The 17,292-nt window shown below is 41.1% G+C and overlaps 1 protein-coding gene across 2 annotated transcripts in view; it reads left to right on the top strand.

Annotated features, from left to right (window-relative positions):
* KDM3B (lysine demethylase 3B) overlaps positions 1-17,292 on the top strand; it is a 69,709-nt gene that overhangs the window by 22,500 nt on the left and 29,917 nt on the right. For both annotated transcript variants that reach the window (XM_045075452.1, XM_004744872.2), the window contains exons 4-9: positions 153-258; positions 1,975-2,099; positions 3,878-3,952; positions 6,300-6,899; positions 11,880-13,116; positions 13,983-14,184. In XM_045075452.1, the coding sequence (XP_044931387.1) occupies positions 153-258; positions 1,975-2,099; positions 3,878-3,952; positions 6,300-6,899; positions 11,880-13,116; positions 13,983-14,184 (2,345 nt within the window). The remainder of the gene's footprint in view (positions 1-152; positions 259-1,974; positions 2,100-3,877; positions 3,953-6,299; positions 6,900-11,879; positions 13,117-13,982; positions 14,185-17,292) is intronic.

The raw sequence follows: 17,292 nt of genomic DNA, 5'->3' as shown, positions 1-17,292 counted from the left end.
TTTGCAGAACATCTCATGAGACTAGGGTTTTATAGAACATCCTTTGGCCACACTGGCATAGCACTCCTCAAGGGTATGATTTTTCTAATCTGGTTAGGAACTATTGCTATTCATTTTAATATTTGGTTGTTTTCTTCTTTTATCTTTACCAGATGGGAACAGATAGCCAAAACCAGATTCTTTTGGAGCATGCTGCACTGAGAGATACAGTTAATGCTTTGATTAGTGACCAGAAGCTGCAAGAGATATTCAGCCGAGGTAAGAACAGGTATTCTTCTGTCCCTGAATCCTGAATCAGGTATGTGATCAGTGTTGAGAGTGATAGAATGGGGAAGATACCATGCAACTCTAAACATTTGTGCTGCTTTTTGTGAGGAGAGTCAAGAGTATCCAATTAGCTAGATTTCTAGAACAGTTTGGAAAAATAAGATCTCAGACCACTGTTTCCTCTTTAAATTAAGACATAATATCCAGTTTTGTTGTGAGTTTTGTTCTGTTGTTTTTTTCCCCCCATTTTTAAAATATTTCTGAAGGATAAACTTTGGGAACGCCTGGGTTGCTCAGTTGGTTAAGCATCTGACTCTTGTTCTCAGCTCAGGTCTTGATCTTGGGTCATGAGCTCAGGTCCTGCACTGGGCTCGTTGCTGGGCATGGAACCTACTTGGGGGAGAAAAAAAGGACAAATCTTGTACTAGACACAGTGTTAAGGTACTACGAGAGCTAGAGAATCTTTGCTGTTATTGAGCTCATTGTCTATGAAGTTCTCAAGGAGTAAAGACTGTAACACAAATAACAACTTAGACTGCAAGGTATGTTCGTAAAAGAAGGTGTCCACAGACTGATTCACCTTAACAACTTGTTATTTTTTAAAGAATGCAAAGGAGAGAATTATTAGCTTTTTCCAGTTCAGATACAGATTTTGCCTGAGATTCCACATAAAGAGTAGACGATCCTTTCCTTCATGTTGCACATCTACTCCTCTTCTTTCTGAGCCTCTTGAAAATCATGATTTTCAGTGAAATAGGGTCTTTGATTCTCTTTTGTATCTGAATAGGTAAAGGTAGGAAAACTGGTTTATTGGGGGAAGGAGAGTATCAGGATAAAGTGATGTTAAATAATCAAGGAAAAATATGGAGGCAGAAAGAATGTGAGGAAAAAATGGACATCAGAGAGAAGAAAGTTGAGTGGACAGAATGAGAGGTTGAGATGTATGGGAGTATGTATAGAAAAGCTGAGGAAACTTAATTATTGTTCCAAGAGATAATAATAATTTAAAATCAGTAATAATTTAGCTAGATAGTCTCAAATATATGAGATATGGAGATAAGAGAAACTGTCCTTCGAGAGAAACTATTCTTCTTAGAGGGCCAGCTGAAATTGCAGGATAACATTACCTGCTGATAAAGTAATAGCTTTTAAAACTCTGTGTTCCTAGGAAGACAAGTGCTATATTTGTTCAGACTATTATTAGTGCAGAGCCTGGAAACTTCATAAATTGAACTCTCCACCTACTGTTACTGAAAGTCAGCAGAGTGTAAATGATTATCTATTCCTATGGTTGCTTAACATACTAGTATACTCAAGTTACTGGCCTTCCATTTTTTTATATGTATATACCAGATCAGATATGTCTGATAGATTTTCTTACTACCCTAGTTTTTGTTTCTAAGTTTCCTTTCTCTTCCCTATATTACTTCTACAATGGGAAGATTGAGATAAAGTGAAATCAGATCTGGGAGATGCTAAGAAATCTCAAAAAAAAAACAGAATTTACAAAGATCACTGGGAAAAACTGTGTTTTTGTTTTTAAATTGCTGAGTATGGTAAATCTGAAATTGTTCATTTATTCATCTCCATAAGAGAGAACTGAAAATGCAAAATATTTACACCATATAGTTTTCCTTATGCTTTTAGAAACAATCATGAAATATAGCTTAGCCAAACATACTCAGTACTGACTGATCTCTCCTTTAGGTCCCTACAGTGTCCAAGGTCACAGGGTCAAAGTATACCAGCCAGAGGGGGAAGAAAGTTGGCTCTATGGTGTTGTAAGCCATCAGGACTCCATCACCCGTCTTATGGAGGTCTCTGTAACAGAGGTGAGGTTTTGATTAATTTCCTCTAAGATTCATCAATCCCTTTACGGAGGGTGGTGTAGAGGAAAGGAGCATTTGACTTTGTATTAGAAGACTCAGATTCTATCTCTGGCTCTTTCACTTAATGACTAGTCGTGTGACCTTGAGAAAGGCTGTTCAACTTTCTTAACCTCATTGTTCTCATCTGTAAATTAAGAGATAATTAGGTACTCCCCCAGCCCCACTTCAGCACTGTTTTGGGAACTGAGATTATATATTGGAAAGTTCTTTGAAATCTGTAAAACATTAACGTAAAAATGTGAAGTGGTATTGGCCTTATTTTATCATATCCATAAAGGTTACTAGTTTAAAATTCAGTCAGTGAGGATTTGCTTCCGTAAAAAAAAAAAAAGAATTGTTTCTAATGAAGTAAATAAAAATAAAGCATAGCATCTAGAGCTACCTGGGGAATTATCTAGGAAAAACAACAGATGAGTGTTTTGAGGCAAACAGAAATGTATTCATGCTATCTTTGAATTGGTTTCAGATTTGCCCTTAGCAGTCATGTGTAATATAAGTGTAAATAATTTTACTTAATTCCTTACTGAGTTTTCAAGAATATTACTAATTAATCTTCATTTTAAAATGTGAGAAATAGGTGCCTGGGTGGCTCAGTGGGTTAAGCCTCTGCCTTCGGCTCAGGTCATGATCTCAGGGTCCTGGGATCGAGCCCCACATCGGGCTTCCTGCTCAGGGGGAAGCCTGCTTCTCCCTCTCCCACTCCCCCTGCTTGTGTTCCCTCATTCACTATGTCTCTCTGTTAAATAAATAAATAAAATATTTTATAAAGAAATCAATAAAATGTCAGAAATACATATAAATAAAGTAGATATTGGAAAACCCTTCCCCCTAGGCAAATATCACTCCCCTCATTGGTAACTACCATTAATAATTTGGTATGTATTCCATATTCTTTGAAATATCTTGCATTTGTGTGTTGTAATATTTGCATGTTACAAATTTATGTGATAAGCATATGAGCCAAACTTTATTAATAGATGAGAATATAAAATACATAAAGTTCTATAATTTACCATTTTTACTTAGCTGTAGATTATCAACATCTATGTAAATATACATAGAAATTTGCCTTATTCTTTTAAGATAGATGCATGCTATTCCACTGAATGTGTATATTATAACTAGTTTAATCTAAAATTGATGGACATTTAAATCATTGCCAGTATTTTCAATAATACAAATAATGTGGTGAATATCCTTGAACATATATTATTATAAACTATTTTGCATTACTTATTGGAATAAATTTCTAGGTATATAATTGCTAGATCCAAGGATATGCATATTAAATCTGACCGGGTATCCTTTCAGCTGCTTCTCAGTATTTATAGTGTTTATTGATAGAGTGGTTCTTTTAATGATTTTTGGTTTTGTAGATTTTTTACTTTCTGATATGTACAGAATAGGAAGAGTATAGAGATGTAGAATTTGCAATTAATGTCCCTGAAAGAGACACTTGGGCCTTGAACTCAATTCATTCATTAATTTAACAAATATTTGAGTGCTCATAATATTCCTGACCTTGTTTTGGATGTTGTTATTCTGCCAGTGAATGACATAGTAGAGAACCCTGCTTTCGTGGAGCTTTCATCCTATTAGGGAAGTAGAAATAAAGAGATAATTACATGGATTAGAAGAATACATAATTAAGTCTTTGGACAATGCCTAAATCTTTTTTTCCCCCCTTTTTCATATTTTCTGCTATCCTTCTCCTACTTTAGAGTGGTGAGATCAAGTCTGTAGATCCCAGACTGATCCATGTGATGCTGATGGATAATTCAACTACTCAGAGCGAGGTATAGTAGTCGACTGAGTCTTTGATCAGACTCATGATCTTTCTTTATCTTGTTATGCAGATTCCTCGTGCGTGTGTTACCCATGGATATGCTTTGGGCTTCCACTCTGGCCACTGTACATTTCTTGCTCTCTCCAAGTCTTGTCTGGTTAAGAGAATATAGTCTCAAGAAGAAGTGTAGTTGGAGCAAACCCTTTTAATCATGGCTGTGTTGCCTAACCATTTTAGGATTCTACAGCCTAACTATTCGTTCAGGACAGATGTATTTGGTATATTTGAAAGATACAGTAGACAGCTAAAGCTGTAATAAGCATAGTAATATCTATTACCTGCCTAATAAGAAATGGAGAAGTTGCATCCTTTTTCTTTCCATTAAGTGGTGGTGAGCTCCAAGAAGTCTGAAATTTTGTATCCCAAGAAGAAATAAATCAAACAGGTGCCTAGCTAGTTCAGTGCTCAGCACACAGTGGATTACTCCTGTGATTCAGACCAACTCTTGGTTCATTCAGAATTATCATAACCCAAAAAAAGATACGTAATAAACCTGTGCATAAACCAATCAAGGAATGCCATGTGAATTTCTTTCATTAAGACATTGACAAGATAGCCATCTAGCCACATGTTCCTCGTAGTCTCTTAGCAGTTCTGTAATATTGTCGTCTTGGCCACTCCTGCTAAGTGTCTGGTTCTCATCTTTATCCGGTCATTCTTGACTTGATAAAACAGAATCAAGTTAGGAAAAGAAGAATCATGGTTAAATTTAATAGCTCTTTACTGTGTATTATATCGCTACAACTAGGATATGTCTCTTGACTGTTTACATGACTAAAAATATCTTTTACTTTAATGGGTGTTGGGCCCATTTTTATTCCCTTTCTTATTTCTTTCATTTATTAAGTACCTTTTATATGCCATGCACTGTTCTACCGGTCAGATATATCTAGAGAGTACTGGGCTCCATATCTTATGCTATCTACTCACATGTGAGTAGCTCACCGGAAGTAGGATATACATACAAGTTAGTGCTCAGGGAGGTTGCAGTGAGCCGAGATTAGCAACTTGGCTGGATGGATAAGAGGTGAGATCTGTGGTTTTCAGGAGTAGATTGCCAAAAGTATGGGGGAAACAGAAGTAAATCTTGAGCTTGGTTAAGAACTATAGAAGAAAATTAAGGGAGAAAAGATGGAAATGAAGGCAGCAGAGGAAAAAAAAAGAACAGAAAAACTAGAACTGGCAAGAAATATAAAATTTGAGGAAGTTGCAGCTGTCAAAGCTATAATGCTACAACAAAAATACAGATTTTTACAAAGAAGCTATAAATATTCAGGCACACCAAGATTAGTTTAATGAAGTTGGTGAACATTAATGGCTAAATAACTGTGTCTCACTAGCTTATTGCCACTCCAACACATGTTATTGGAGTAAAACTATCTGAAAGTTACCTGAATGAAGCTTTAAAAAAAAAGCATTCCTTCATAGTAGGATACTATTCTCATAATGTTCTAGATAAAAGCACAAAGATTGCTGGAGTGTTCTAAGCCACCTTCCTTTTGTTCTTGCCAGGAGAGGAGTTTATTTAGGGATAGGAATTGTGTCTTCTAATCTTCTCTATTTTTCAAGGTTGCTTGGCCTCTCAATTAAGGCACAAGTTAGATTTCATAAGATAGGCTGAAATTATTGGAAGAGCTAAAGGGGTTTGGCTGGCTGTTTGGTCTATGGTAGCCACCTGTTTTGCTTTCCTTTGTCTAACACTTTGAAATAAGTTCTGGAGATTGTTCAGATATTTATGGTGCCCACAAGAGCAATCCAGACCTGCCTATGTTGGACACACTTTTCCTTTGGTCACAGACACAAATGTTGGTCTTTCTATTCTTAAGTTGTCACCAGTTTTTTTAGTGACTTCTGGATAGAGGAGATTTTATATCTCAGTACTTGAAATGCCAGTTTCAGTCAAACAAGGATAAAAATACAAAATAAAGCAGATTTCTTTTTACACCAAGGGGCAAATGAGCTCCCATCCTAGCACTAATGGTCTTCTTTTGTAAACTAAATTCCACAAATCTTTCAAACCCTCAAAAAAAGCCCATTTGAGGAAGACTTTTATTTAAGGGAAAGTTCAACAAGTGAGTTAATCTCTCCTAACCATTATCTTGAATACATGTGTAAATTGAGTCATAGGAAGATTGGAGCTTTCTAACTGAGGGGATATCTTAGAGCTGGTGTTCCGAATGGAGCAATCTGCCTGCTTTGATTGTCTGCTTCTAGAGATGGGAAAGAGCTAATGGTTTATGGTTTTCACAGGATGGAAGGTTCCTTATAATAAATCTTTTTTGAATTTTGTTTTGTAGGGGGGTACGTTAAAAGCAGTAAAATCTTCCAAAGGAAAGAAGAAGAGAGAGAGCATAGAGGGGAAAGATGGCCGGAGGAGAAAAAGTGCTTCGGACTCTGGGTGTGACCCTGCATCAAAGAAATTAAAAGGAGACAGGGGTGAAGTAGACAGTAATGGGAGCGATGGAGGTGAGGCGAGCCGAGGGCCCTGGAAAGGAGGGAATGCCAGTGGAGAGCCAGGGCTGGATCAGAGAGCCAAGCAGCCACCGACTACATTTGTCCCCCAGATTAATCGCAACATTCGCTTTGCCACTTACACCAAAGAAAACGGCAGGACTCTGGTGGTACAGGATGAGCCTGTAGGTGGGGACACACCTGTACCTTTCACTCCATATTCTCCAGCCACAGGTCAAACATCTTTGGCCCCAGAGGTGGGTGGAGCCGAAAACAAAGAGGCAGGAAAAACACTGGAACAAGTTGGCCAGGGCATTGTGGCTTCAGCAGCTATGGTCAGTACCGCCAGCTCCACCCCAACCACGGTGAGGATCTCAGACACTGGCCTTGCAGCAGGAACTGGGCCGGACAAACAGAAAGGCAGCCGGTTGCAGGCCCCAGGAGAGGTGAGTTGTTTCAGAGGCAGATTTGCAAGATTTGGGTTCATTTTCTTACCCTACTTTAATGTTAACACATTAAATAGCATCTAAAATGCCACAGGGAAGGAACATTTCTGAGGTTTGCTTAAATTGTACTCTGAACAGTCCTTTACTGCTCGTTGGGCAAATGTGTATATTTTAATAACTTTATTAGCTCTTAAAAGTCACCTGAACAATTGCACTCATCAAAAACTGATTATAAAACCCAATTTAATGAGATGCTCAAATAGATCTGGTGGGGAATCTTTTTAATTCAATTATCTATTTAGTTCACATAGTGGTTGAGCCTCTACCAGGCCTATGAGAGGCAAGGTTAATGAATTATAGTGTTGGTAACAGTGAACACTATAATTAAGGCTATGTGAAAGCGACTATTACCATCCCCTGTTTTTAGTTCATAATTTTCTGTGATACTTTCCTTTGAGACTAGTTTTCTTTCCATGATTTGATATGGCCATAAAAGTTTCTTTTTTCTAACTTACTCTTTTTAAGGCTTACCTGGAAAATTTGATGGAATTAATCACAGTAGTCTCCAACTTACTATGTTCTTTTTCCAGTATACATGTTCCTTCCTGAAATGGAACTTCTGTTAAATACAAGTTAGCATCAAGTTGGCTACCCAATCAAATTTGAAACACTATCAAAATCATTTCTTACATTATGCTAGTCTTTTTTTTTTTTTTTTTTTTTTGAGACTGGCTGTTTTTTCAAGTTGGAATATGAAATACAAAGACAAAATACTAAATGGTTTTTTAAATTACGTATAGGAAACTACTGTGTGCTAAGTACTGTATATTATAAACAAAGAATTGAAATCCCCATTTGAAGGAGCTCACATCTTAAGATGGAATCATTTTAGGTGTAACAATGCCCAGTAAAACATGGCATATATATTTCACCTGACTCCTTCCTCTCCTGAAAGATGCAGTTTGTGAATCCTTAGTGTGCAGGGATGGGGAGGGAGGTGAAAGGTCCAGGCAGAAGAGGAGAAGGCCTATAAAATGGAAATTTCACACTATTCATGGTTTGTCCTCTATTGACCAGCATTCCCAAGATAACTAGGTGAGGATCTTATGTGGATTTCCACTGTGTGTAAGTCATCAAATTAATTAAAATCCAGTTCACGTCAAAGGCGATGTAGATGTAAAAGGGGATTACAAAGTAGACCACATTTTATATGCTGCAGGAGGAGACACACTGATGCTATTATTCTTGGGGTAGCAAAGCTGAATAGAGGAAGTTTAGAGTCAAAGGGCATTTTCCAAACAGGTTGGAGAAGTTTCTGTGACTGTACCAGTGATTTTGGTAATGTGTCGACCTAAGTATTATCCTGGGATCTGATTTAAAAGTACAGAAATGGAAATTTCCACTGTGAAGTCAAATCTAAAATAGGGACACAGTCCCCAGGAAACTTCTTGCCCTAAAAATTAAGGTGAAATCACTTTGTCATAACTTTCTTACAAGAAAAGGATTTAAAATTTAATCATTTAAAGGAAAGTAAAAGGCCATCCAAATTATTTTTCATTCATGTGTATATTTTTATTTATTTATTTATTTGACAGACAGAGATTACAAGTAGGCAGAGAGGCAGGCAGAGAGTGGGGAAGCAGGCCCCCTGCTGAGCAGAGAGCCCAATGTGGGTCTCCATTCCGGGACCCTGGGATCAGGACCTGAGCCGAAGGCAGAGGCTTTAACCCACTGAGCCACCCAGTTGCCCCAGTGCATTTTTTTTTTAAGATTTTATTTATTTGAGAGAGGACGAGTGAGCAAGAGAGCACAAGTAGGGGGATTAGCAAAGGGAGAGAGAGAAGCAGGGTCTCCCCACTGAGTAGGGAGGCCGAAGCAGGACTCAATCCCAGGACCCTGGAATCATGACCTGAGCCAAAGGCAGATGCCTAACCGACTGAGCCACCCAGGTGCCCCAACACTTTAGTGCTTTTAAAAGTTTATTTATTTATTTATTTATTTATTTATTTATTTTAGCAACCTAATTTTTTTTTTTTTTTTAATTTGACAGAGAGAGAGATCACAAGTAGGCAGAGAGGCAGGCAGAGACAGAGGGGGAAGCAGGCTCCCTGCTGAGCAGAGAGCCCAATGCGGGGCTCAATCCCAGGACACTGAGATCATGACCCGAGCCGAAGGCAGCAGCTTAATCCACTGAGCCACCCAGGCGCCCCTAAAAGTTTTTTTAAAAATATGTCATGCATGGGGCACCTGGGTGGCTCAGTGGGTTAAGCCTCTGCCTTCGGCTCAGGTCATGATCCCAGGGTCCTGGGATCGAGCCCCACATCGGGCTCTCTGCTCAGTGGGGAGCCTGCTTCCCTTCCTCTCTCTCTGCCTGCCTCTCTGCCTACTTGTGATCTCCGTCTATCAAATAAATAAATAAAATCTTTAAAAAAAAAATATGTCATACATGTAAACCTGGCGATTCACAGACCTGTACCCCTGGGGATAAAATTATATGTTTATAAAAAATTTTTTTTAAATGTCATGCAGCACTTCTTTTTAATTTTTATTTTTTAGATTAATTTATTTCAGAGAGAGAGTGCCTGAGTGTGGGGAGGGGCAGAGGGGAAGTAGATCCTTGCTAAGTACTGAGCCCAGTGTGAGGTTTGATTCCAGGACCCTGGGATCATGACCTGAGCCGAAGGCAGAGGCCTCAACCCACTGAACCACCCAAGCACCCCCTGTATATTTATTTTTAAAGAGTAACTTTAGTAGTGAAACCTGAGCTACCCATGCTGGATTGTTAGAGTCATGCAGGTGTCAAGGCTCCTGGCCAAATTCTGCTAATGAAATTATAGCCAGGGTGGGTGGCTCAGTCAGTTAAGTGTCTGCCTTTGCCTCAGGTCATGATTTTAGGGTCCTGGAATCAGGGCCAGCATCCTGCTCCCTGCTTACCCAAGGGTCTGCTTCTCCCTCTCCTTCTGCCCTCCCCACACTTGTGTGTTCTCTCTTTCTCACTTTCTCTCTATGAGGTAAATAAATAAAGTCTAAAAAAAGAAAGAGAGAAAGAAACAAAAGCTGGTCATTAGGGGTGTGTCTTTCTATTCTCTTCTTTTTTATTGGGAGGACATTTAAGGCAGTAGCTGTTGATTGGTGGGAAGGAAAGGAAAAAGAATAATGGGGCACCTGTCTGGCTCAGTCAGTAGAGCGAGTCTTGATCTCCGAGCCACACGTTGGGTGTCAAGTTTACCTTTAAATAAATTAACAAACAAACAAACTTCAGGTTTTTAATTCAGAAATGCCATGAAGCAACCTCTGTAGCAGATGTCAACTGGAGGCAAGCCACAGGTACCCTGCATGAGAACCTGCATGGTTCTCATGTGCCTGTGCCACCCTCAAAGTCCTAACCTAGACTCTTGCATATTTAAAGAATACTTTAAGTAAACAACACCCCCCTTTTGGACAATAGCCATTTCCTTTATATGGAATAAAAATTTTTTGAATTGTGGAAAAGTAACCATTAAATTTACCATTTTAGGGGTGCCTGGGTGGCTCAGTGGGTTAAGCCTCTGCCTTCAGCTCAGGTCATGATCTTAGGGTCCTGGGATCGAGCCCCGTATCGGGCTCTCTACTCAGTGGGGAGCCTGCTTCCTCCTCTCTCTCTGCCTGCCTCTCTGCCTACTTGAGATCTCTCTCTCTGTCAAATAAATAAATAAAATCTTTTTAAAAAATTTTTACCATTTTAACTATTTAAAATGTTATAATACGTGGTATTTAGTACATCCACAGTGTCGTGCAACCGATAGTACTTTCTAGTTCCAAAAATTTTCATCATCCCAGAAGCAAGCCTGATACCCGTTAAGCAGTACTGGAATAATTTTTGTTACCAATGTTTTAAAATGAATGTCCAGAGATAGCAGTCTCTCCTACCTGAAAGTTGATTTTAAGTGTTCAGACCTGGATGTGTATATGAAAGGGATCCTGCCCTTCTTTACACACACACCTTTTATTCACATGCAGAAGTTAACATTTTCAAGGTGAAAAAAAAGGAATGTTTTTTCATTCTTCAGTTTGTTAGGCTGAGTACTTAATGTTTGGTGGGTGTATGAGTATCTGTAGTTCTTCTGTTTGGAGGCTTGTTAGATCCTAATGATAACAAAAGGGTTCAGTGATGAGTGTGCTTTTTGCTTTTTTCTTTTTTTTTTTTAAGTTTTTAATGTAGGCTCCATGCCCGGCATGGAGCCCAGTGCAGGGCTTGAACTCACAACCCTGAGATCGAGACCTGAGCCAAGATCAAGAGTCGGATGGCTAACTGACTGAGCCACAGAGGCTCCCCATGAGTGTGCTTTCTAATTATGTCTTTAGGTCTAACTTTAATTGAAACAGATTTGGACTCATAAATAAATGGCCAGATTCTAAAACAATCCATCTTGGGGAGTTTCAGACTAATAAAGAGAATTTTTTCCTTAATGTGCAGTGGGCTTGTCATGGGATGGAAGTCACTTTTGTAAGATGGGCAGGTAGTTTAAATGAATCAAAACTTTTAAATAAATCAAAACTTTGACAATAGCTGAGGTCATTGAAGTGGATTAATATTACAGGGCCCCTAAATTCATTTCATAGTGAAAGCTCTGTCTGTCTGTCTGTTCAGGAACCCTTTTCTCCTGCTCCTAGTAGAGTTTCCATTGCCAAATAGAAACTAAGAAGCCTACACAGCTTCCTGGAGCTATGATAGCCAGTTGGCTAACAACCAAGGGAGTGGTAGGATGAACATCCTGCTATCTCTAAGAGCTCTCTTGTGTTAAAGATGCCCTCTATGTGGTGGGTGGCAGGTTTCTTCATTAATGCTGGTGAGATGTAGTTTTTAAGAGCAGTTTTCATGGAATTGTAGGAGAGAAAAGTTGATTGGACCCACAAGAAACATTTGCCTAAGTCCAGAAAAGAGGTGACAGGGTTGTCAAGAGAAGGCAGCATCACTAACTCTGGCTATCTTCTTTTCAGAATTCAAGAAATACCGTTCTGGCCTCTTCTGGATTTGGAGCATCTCTCCCAAGTTCATCACAACCTTTGACTTTTGGAAGTGGAAGGAGCCAGTCCAATGGGGTTCTAGCCACAGAAAACAAACCTTTGGGCTTCTCTTTTGGCTGTAGCTCTGCACCAGAGTCTCAGAAAGACTCTGATCTCTCCAAAAACTTGTTTTTTCAGTGCATGTCCCAAACCTTACCCACCAGTAACTACTTCACTACCGTTTCAGAGAGTTTGGCTGATGATTCCTCCAGTCGAGACTCATTCAAACAAAGCCTTGAGAGCCTGTGTAAAGGCAGATCCACTCTTGGAGCAGACACTAAATCAGGCTCTAAGGCTGGCAGCTCTGTGGATCGGAAGATGCCTGCAGAGTCCATGCCCACCCTCACGCCAGCCTTCCCACGGAGCCTCCTAAATCCCCGCACCCCAGAGAGTCATGAAAATCTATTTTTACAGCCCCCTAAACTATCCCGAGAAGAGCCCTCTAACCCTTTCCTTGCATTTGTGGAGAAAGTTGAACATAGCCCTTTCAGCAGCTTTGCATCTCAGGCATCAGGTAGCTCTTCCTCTGCTACCACAGTCACCTCTAAAGCCGCAGCCAGCTGGCCCGAGTCTCACTCCTCTGCAGATTCGGCATCCTTAGCAAAGAAGAAAACCCTCTTCATCACAACTGACTCCTCTAAACTGGTGTCCAGTGTTTTGGGCTCAGCTCTTACCACCGGAGGTCCAAGCCTCTCTGCCATGGGGAACGGCCGCTCCAGCTCGCCCACCAGCAGCCTCACCCAGCCCATTGAGATGCCTACTCTCTCCTCCAGCCCCACAGAGGAGAGGCCAACTGTGGGGCCTGGGCAGCAGGACAATCCCCTCCTCAAAACCTTTAGTAACGTCTTTGGCAGGCACTCAGGCAGCTTTCTGTCCTCCCCAGCAGATTTTTCACAGGAGAACAAAGCTCCTTTTGAAGCTGTGAAAAGGTTCTCACTGGATGAGCGAAGCTTGGCTTGCAGACAGGATTCGGACTCCAGTACCAACAGTGACCTGTCAGATTTGAGCGATTCTGAGGAGCAGCTGCAGGCCAAGACGGGCATGAAGGGGATTCCAGAGCACCTAATGGGGAAGTTGGGCCCCAATGGGGAGCGAAATGCTGAGCTATTGCTGGGCAAAGGCAAAGGGAAGCAGGCCCCAAAGGGCCGACCGCGGACCGCCCCCCTGAAAGGTGATCTTGCTGGGGTTATCCATTGCCTTGGCTCTGGCACTGGCCTCGAATGCCCACCTATTGTGCTCCTGGGCAGCAGAAGCCCTTCCTTTGATGGAAAGTTCTATAATCACGTGAAATAAAATAGCCAGAAGGGCCCAGTAGAGGCCCCTCATCCAACCTTATGGTTCAGGGCAGGATTGCATCTAACCCAGCAGTGTTACTAAAGAGGGATACTATCAGAAGAGTACCCTTGATATCCCTTTTGCTCAGGAGCTCTTTCCTGGTGTTTTTCTCATCTCTTTCTTCCCTTTGGCCTATCCTCTTTAATTTAGAGGAGATACTGTGTACAGCCTTTCATAGAATTACTTTAGCAAAAAGAATCACCCCTCAAATTTGCTTCTCTCTGTTACACATATAAAGTTTTAACACTTCTTCCAAAAGCCATTAACTCCGATGCTGTGAGGTTATGGTCCAGAATTACATACGGGCAAGTATCTAAGAAAGTCGAATGGTGAAAAGTAACTGTTGTCATTAGGAATTGGTATCCTAATGGGGGTACAAGAGTTGTTGTTAGTAGAATAGTTGTATCCCCAGAGGCTAGAGGCAAGTGGCTACTTTCTGCTTTCTTGAGTTTTTCTCACCCATGCCACAGTTGTTTCCTTGCAGTGGGACACTGCCCACAAATTCTCTCCATGGTCCTTAGCTTCCAGTTAAGCTTCTTTGCTCCCTCCCTTTCTGTCAAGGGTGGGTCTGGTAGGCACAAGCCAAGCCATGGCAAGGAAGAATGAGCCAGGTCAGGACAAGAATGTAACACCTGGAGGATCATGTTATTGGGTCTCAATACCAATCATGACCAGCTGTTTCTCCCCATTCACTTTCCACAGTTGGCCAATCAGTGCTGAAAGATGTGAGCAAGGTGAAAAAGCTCAAACAGTCTGGAGAGCCCTTCCTGCAGGATGGGTCCTGCATCAATGTAGCCCCTCACCTGCACAAGTGTCGGGAGTGCCGCCTGGAGCGGTATCGGAAATTTAAAGAACAGGAGCAAGATGATTCCACTGTGGCCTGCCGCTTCTTTCACTTCCGGAGGTACCCAAACCCGTCTCTGTCTCCTTCCCAGTTTCCATTTCCCACTCTCTCTGAATCTCACATCTTTTCTTTGTTTTCCTTAACCCCTTGGTTCTGGGGTCTTTGCTCTGCCATAGGAGCCACTCAGGTGCTTGGGTTGTGAAGTGACTGGTGGCTTTGTCCCAAGGGAATTGAAGCTGAACAGTCTGAGCTGCAGGCCCCTGAGCTTTGTTACGTTATTCCTAACTTGGGTTCCATTTGAAACCAGTGGTATAAGCAGAAAGATGCGTGTTGTGGTGTATATGTGCCTGACCACTTACTCCTTTTAGGTACTAAAGTAACTTGGGAGCCTGGGTGGCTCAGTGGGTTAAGCCTCTGCCTTTGGCTCTGCTCATGACCTCAGGGTCACAGGATCGAGCTGCGCAGAGAGCCTGCTTCTCCCTCTCTCTTCCTACTTGTGATTCCTCTCTCTGTCAAATAAATAAATAAAATCTCTGTCAAATAAATAAATAAAATCTTAAAAAAAAATAAAGTAACTTGACTCTCTGAGAAAGGAAGAGGGAAGATTAGGAGATAATGGGAATTGTCCTTGAAATAGAGATAACTGACAAATCCTGGGAATGTCCCCTGCTTTTACCTAACAAATGCTTTTAGTTACTTTTCTTCTGTTTGATAAACTTAGAAATTCTTCTTCTAATTTCTTTTTTTTTTTTTTAAAGATTTTATTTATTTATTTGACAGGCAAAGATCACAAGGAGGCAGAGAGGCAGGCAGAGAGAGAGAGAGAGAGAGGGAAGCAGGCTCCCCGCTGAGCAGAGAACCCTATGCGGGACTCGATCCCAGGACCCTGAGATCATGACCTGAGCCGAAGGCAGCGGCTTAACCCACTGAGCCACCCAGGCGCCCCTCTTCTTCTAATTTCTTCTGAAGATTTTATTTATTTATTTGACAGAGAGACAGCGAGAGAAGGAACACAGCAGGGGGTGTGGGGGAGGGGTAAGCAGACTCCCCACTGAGCAGGGAGCCCCATGCAGGCCTCCATCCTAGGACCCTGGGATGATGACCTAAGCCAAAGGCAGAAGAATTTCATCTAAATGACCTTTCAGGAATTCTTCATTTGTAAAATAAATCCAAATGATTTATCCACATAGTATGGATTCACTCAGCAAATATTTACTGAGCACTTAACTGTGTGCCAGACATTGTTGTGGGCACTGAGGGTTAAACAGCATATAAAACCATAAAGATCCAGACCTTAGGAGGTTGCTGAGGAGGGAGATTAAATACTTATTTAATAATAATAATTAATAATCAATTAATAATTAATTAATTATAAGTCATGTGAGCTGATAGTAACTATGAAAAAAATAAAGACAGAAGAGGATTGAAGTAAGGGGAGGTTAAGAGAAGCTGTAGTTTAAATAGGATGATTTTAGAAACTGAGATTTGAGTAAAGACCTTGAGGAGGCCAAGGAGTAGTTTGCACATTTTCCTGGGAGACAAGTATTCCAGGTAGAAGGCACAAGAGCAACTGTCCTAAGGCTGCAGTATTCCTGGTATGCTTGTGGAGCTAGGGTGGCAAAAAGATAGAGTGGGGGAAAAGATAGATTTGAGGTCATAGAGTTAACAATGGGTCCATTTTTTCTTTTTCTAAGATTTTATTTATTTGACAGAGAGAGTGACAGCAAGAGAGGGAACACAAGGAAGGGTGTGGGGGAGGGAGAAGCAGGCTTCCTCCTGAGCAGGGAGCCTGATTAGGGACTTGACCTGAGTTAAAGGCAGACACTTAACAACTGAGCGACCCAGCTGCCCCATCTGTCCGTATTTTAAAGGAATACTCTAAGGGGCTTGGCTTTTGTGTTGAAAGAGAAGTCACTGAAGGTTTTGAGCTGATGAGTGACACTGGGGAATGTTTTAAAGGATCACTGTAATTGCCTTCTTGAGAATAGATTATATTGAGGCAGAGGCAGAAACACAGAGAAGTAAGGAGGTTGTTGGAATTATCCAGGTGAGAGGTGATGGTGGCCTGCTGATAAAAGTGATGAGTCTGGTTGGATTAAGGATATATCTTGAGTGGGTCTCTGGGTGGCTCAGTCGGTTCTTCCTCTGCCTGCTGCTCCCCCCTGCTTCTGCTCTCTCTGTTTGTAAAATAAATAAATAAAATCCTAAAAAAAAAAAAGGAAAGAATATATTTTATATATAGATATATATATATATATTTTTTAAAGATTTTATTTATTATTTGACAGAGAGAGAGATCACAAGTAGGCAGAGAAGCAGGCAGAGAGGGGGTGGGGAAGCAGGCTCCCCACCTAGCAGAGAGCCCGATGCAGGGCTCGATCCAGGACTCAGACCATGACCTGAGCCGAAGGCAGAGGCTTAACCCACTGAGCCACCCAGGCGGCCCTAAAGAATATATTTTAAAGGGAGAACTCATGATTTTCTGATGGGTTAGATGAGGAGTATGAAACAAGGAATGAAGTCAAAGATGTTTCTATAGCTTTTGACGTAAAAACTGGAAGAGTAGGATTGCCATTTACTGCTAAGGAGATTTCTCAGGGAAAAGCAGGTTTGGGGAAGAAAAGGAGAACTTTAATTTGGGCTTTTTAAATTTGAGATGCCTGTTAAGATTTCTAGATGAAGATGTTGAAAGGGCAGCTGGAAACTTAACTCCTGAATTGAGGGGGAAAGTCCAGGCAGGAGGTTAAAAATTTTAATGTCACAGGGTATTTAAAGCTGTATGTCTGGGCACCTGGGGGCTCAGTTGGTTAAGCATCTGCCTTCGGCTCAGGTCATGATCCCAAGGTCCTGGGATCGAGCCCTGCATCAGGCTCCCTGCTTGGTGTGGGGAGCCGCCTTCTCCCTCTTCCAGTCCTCCTGCTTGTGCTCTGGGAAAGAATGAAAGAAAGGAAGGAAGAAAGGAAGAAAGAAAGAAAGAAAATCTTAATTAAAAAAAAAAAAAGGCTGTGTATCTGCTTGAGGAGTCCAGGTGTAGTTAGAAAAGAGAAACATTCCTAGGACCAATCCTGAAGTTCTGCAATATTGAGAGACTAGAAAGATGAGGAGGAGCTGGTAAAGGAGGTTCAGAAAGAACAGCCAGTAAGGTGTCCTGGAAGGCAAATGAAGAAA

Source organism: Mustela putorius, unplaced genomic scaffold (genome assembly GCF_011764305.1).
Source record: "Mustela putorius furo isolate JIRA1106 unplaced genomic scaffold, ASM1176430v1.1 tig00000145_pilon_pilon_pilon, whole genome shotgun sequence".
NCBI lineage: Eukaryota > Metazoa > Chordata > Mammalia > Carnivora > Mustelidae > Mustela > Mustela putorius.
The sequence above is the reverse complement of the archived record's forward strand: the minus strand, read 5'-3'. Positions and strand labels throughout refer to the sequence as shown.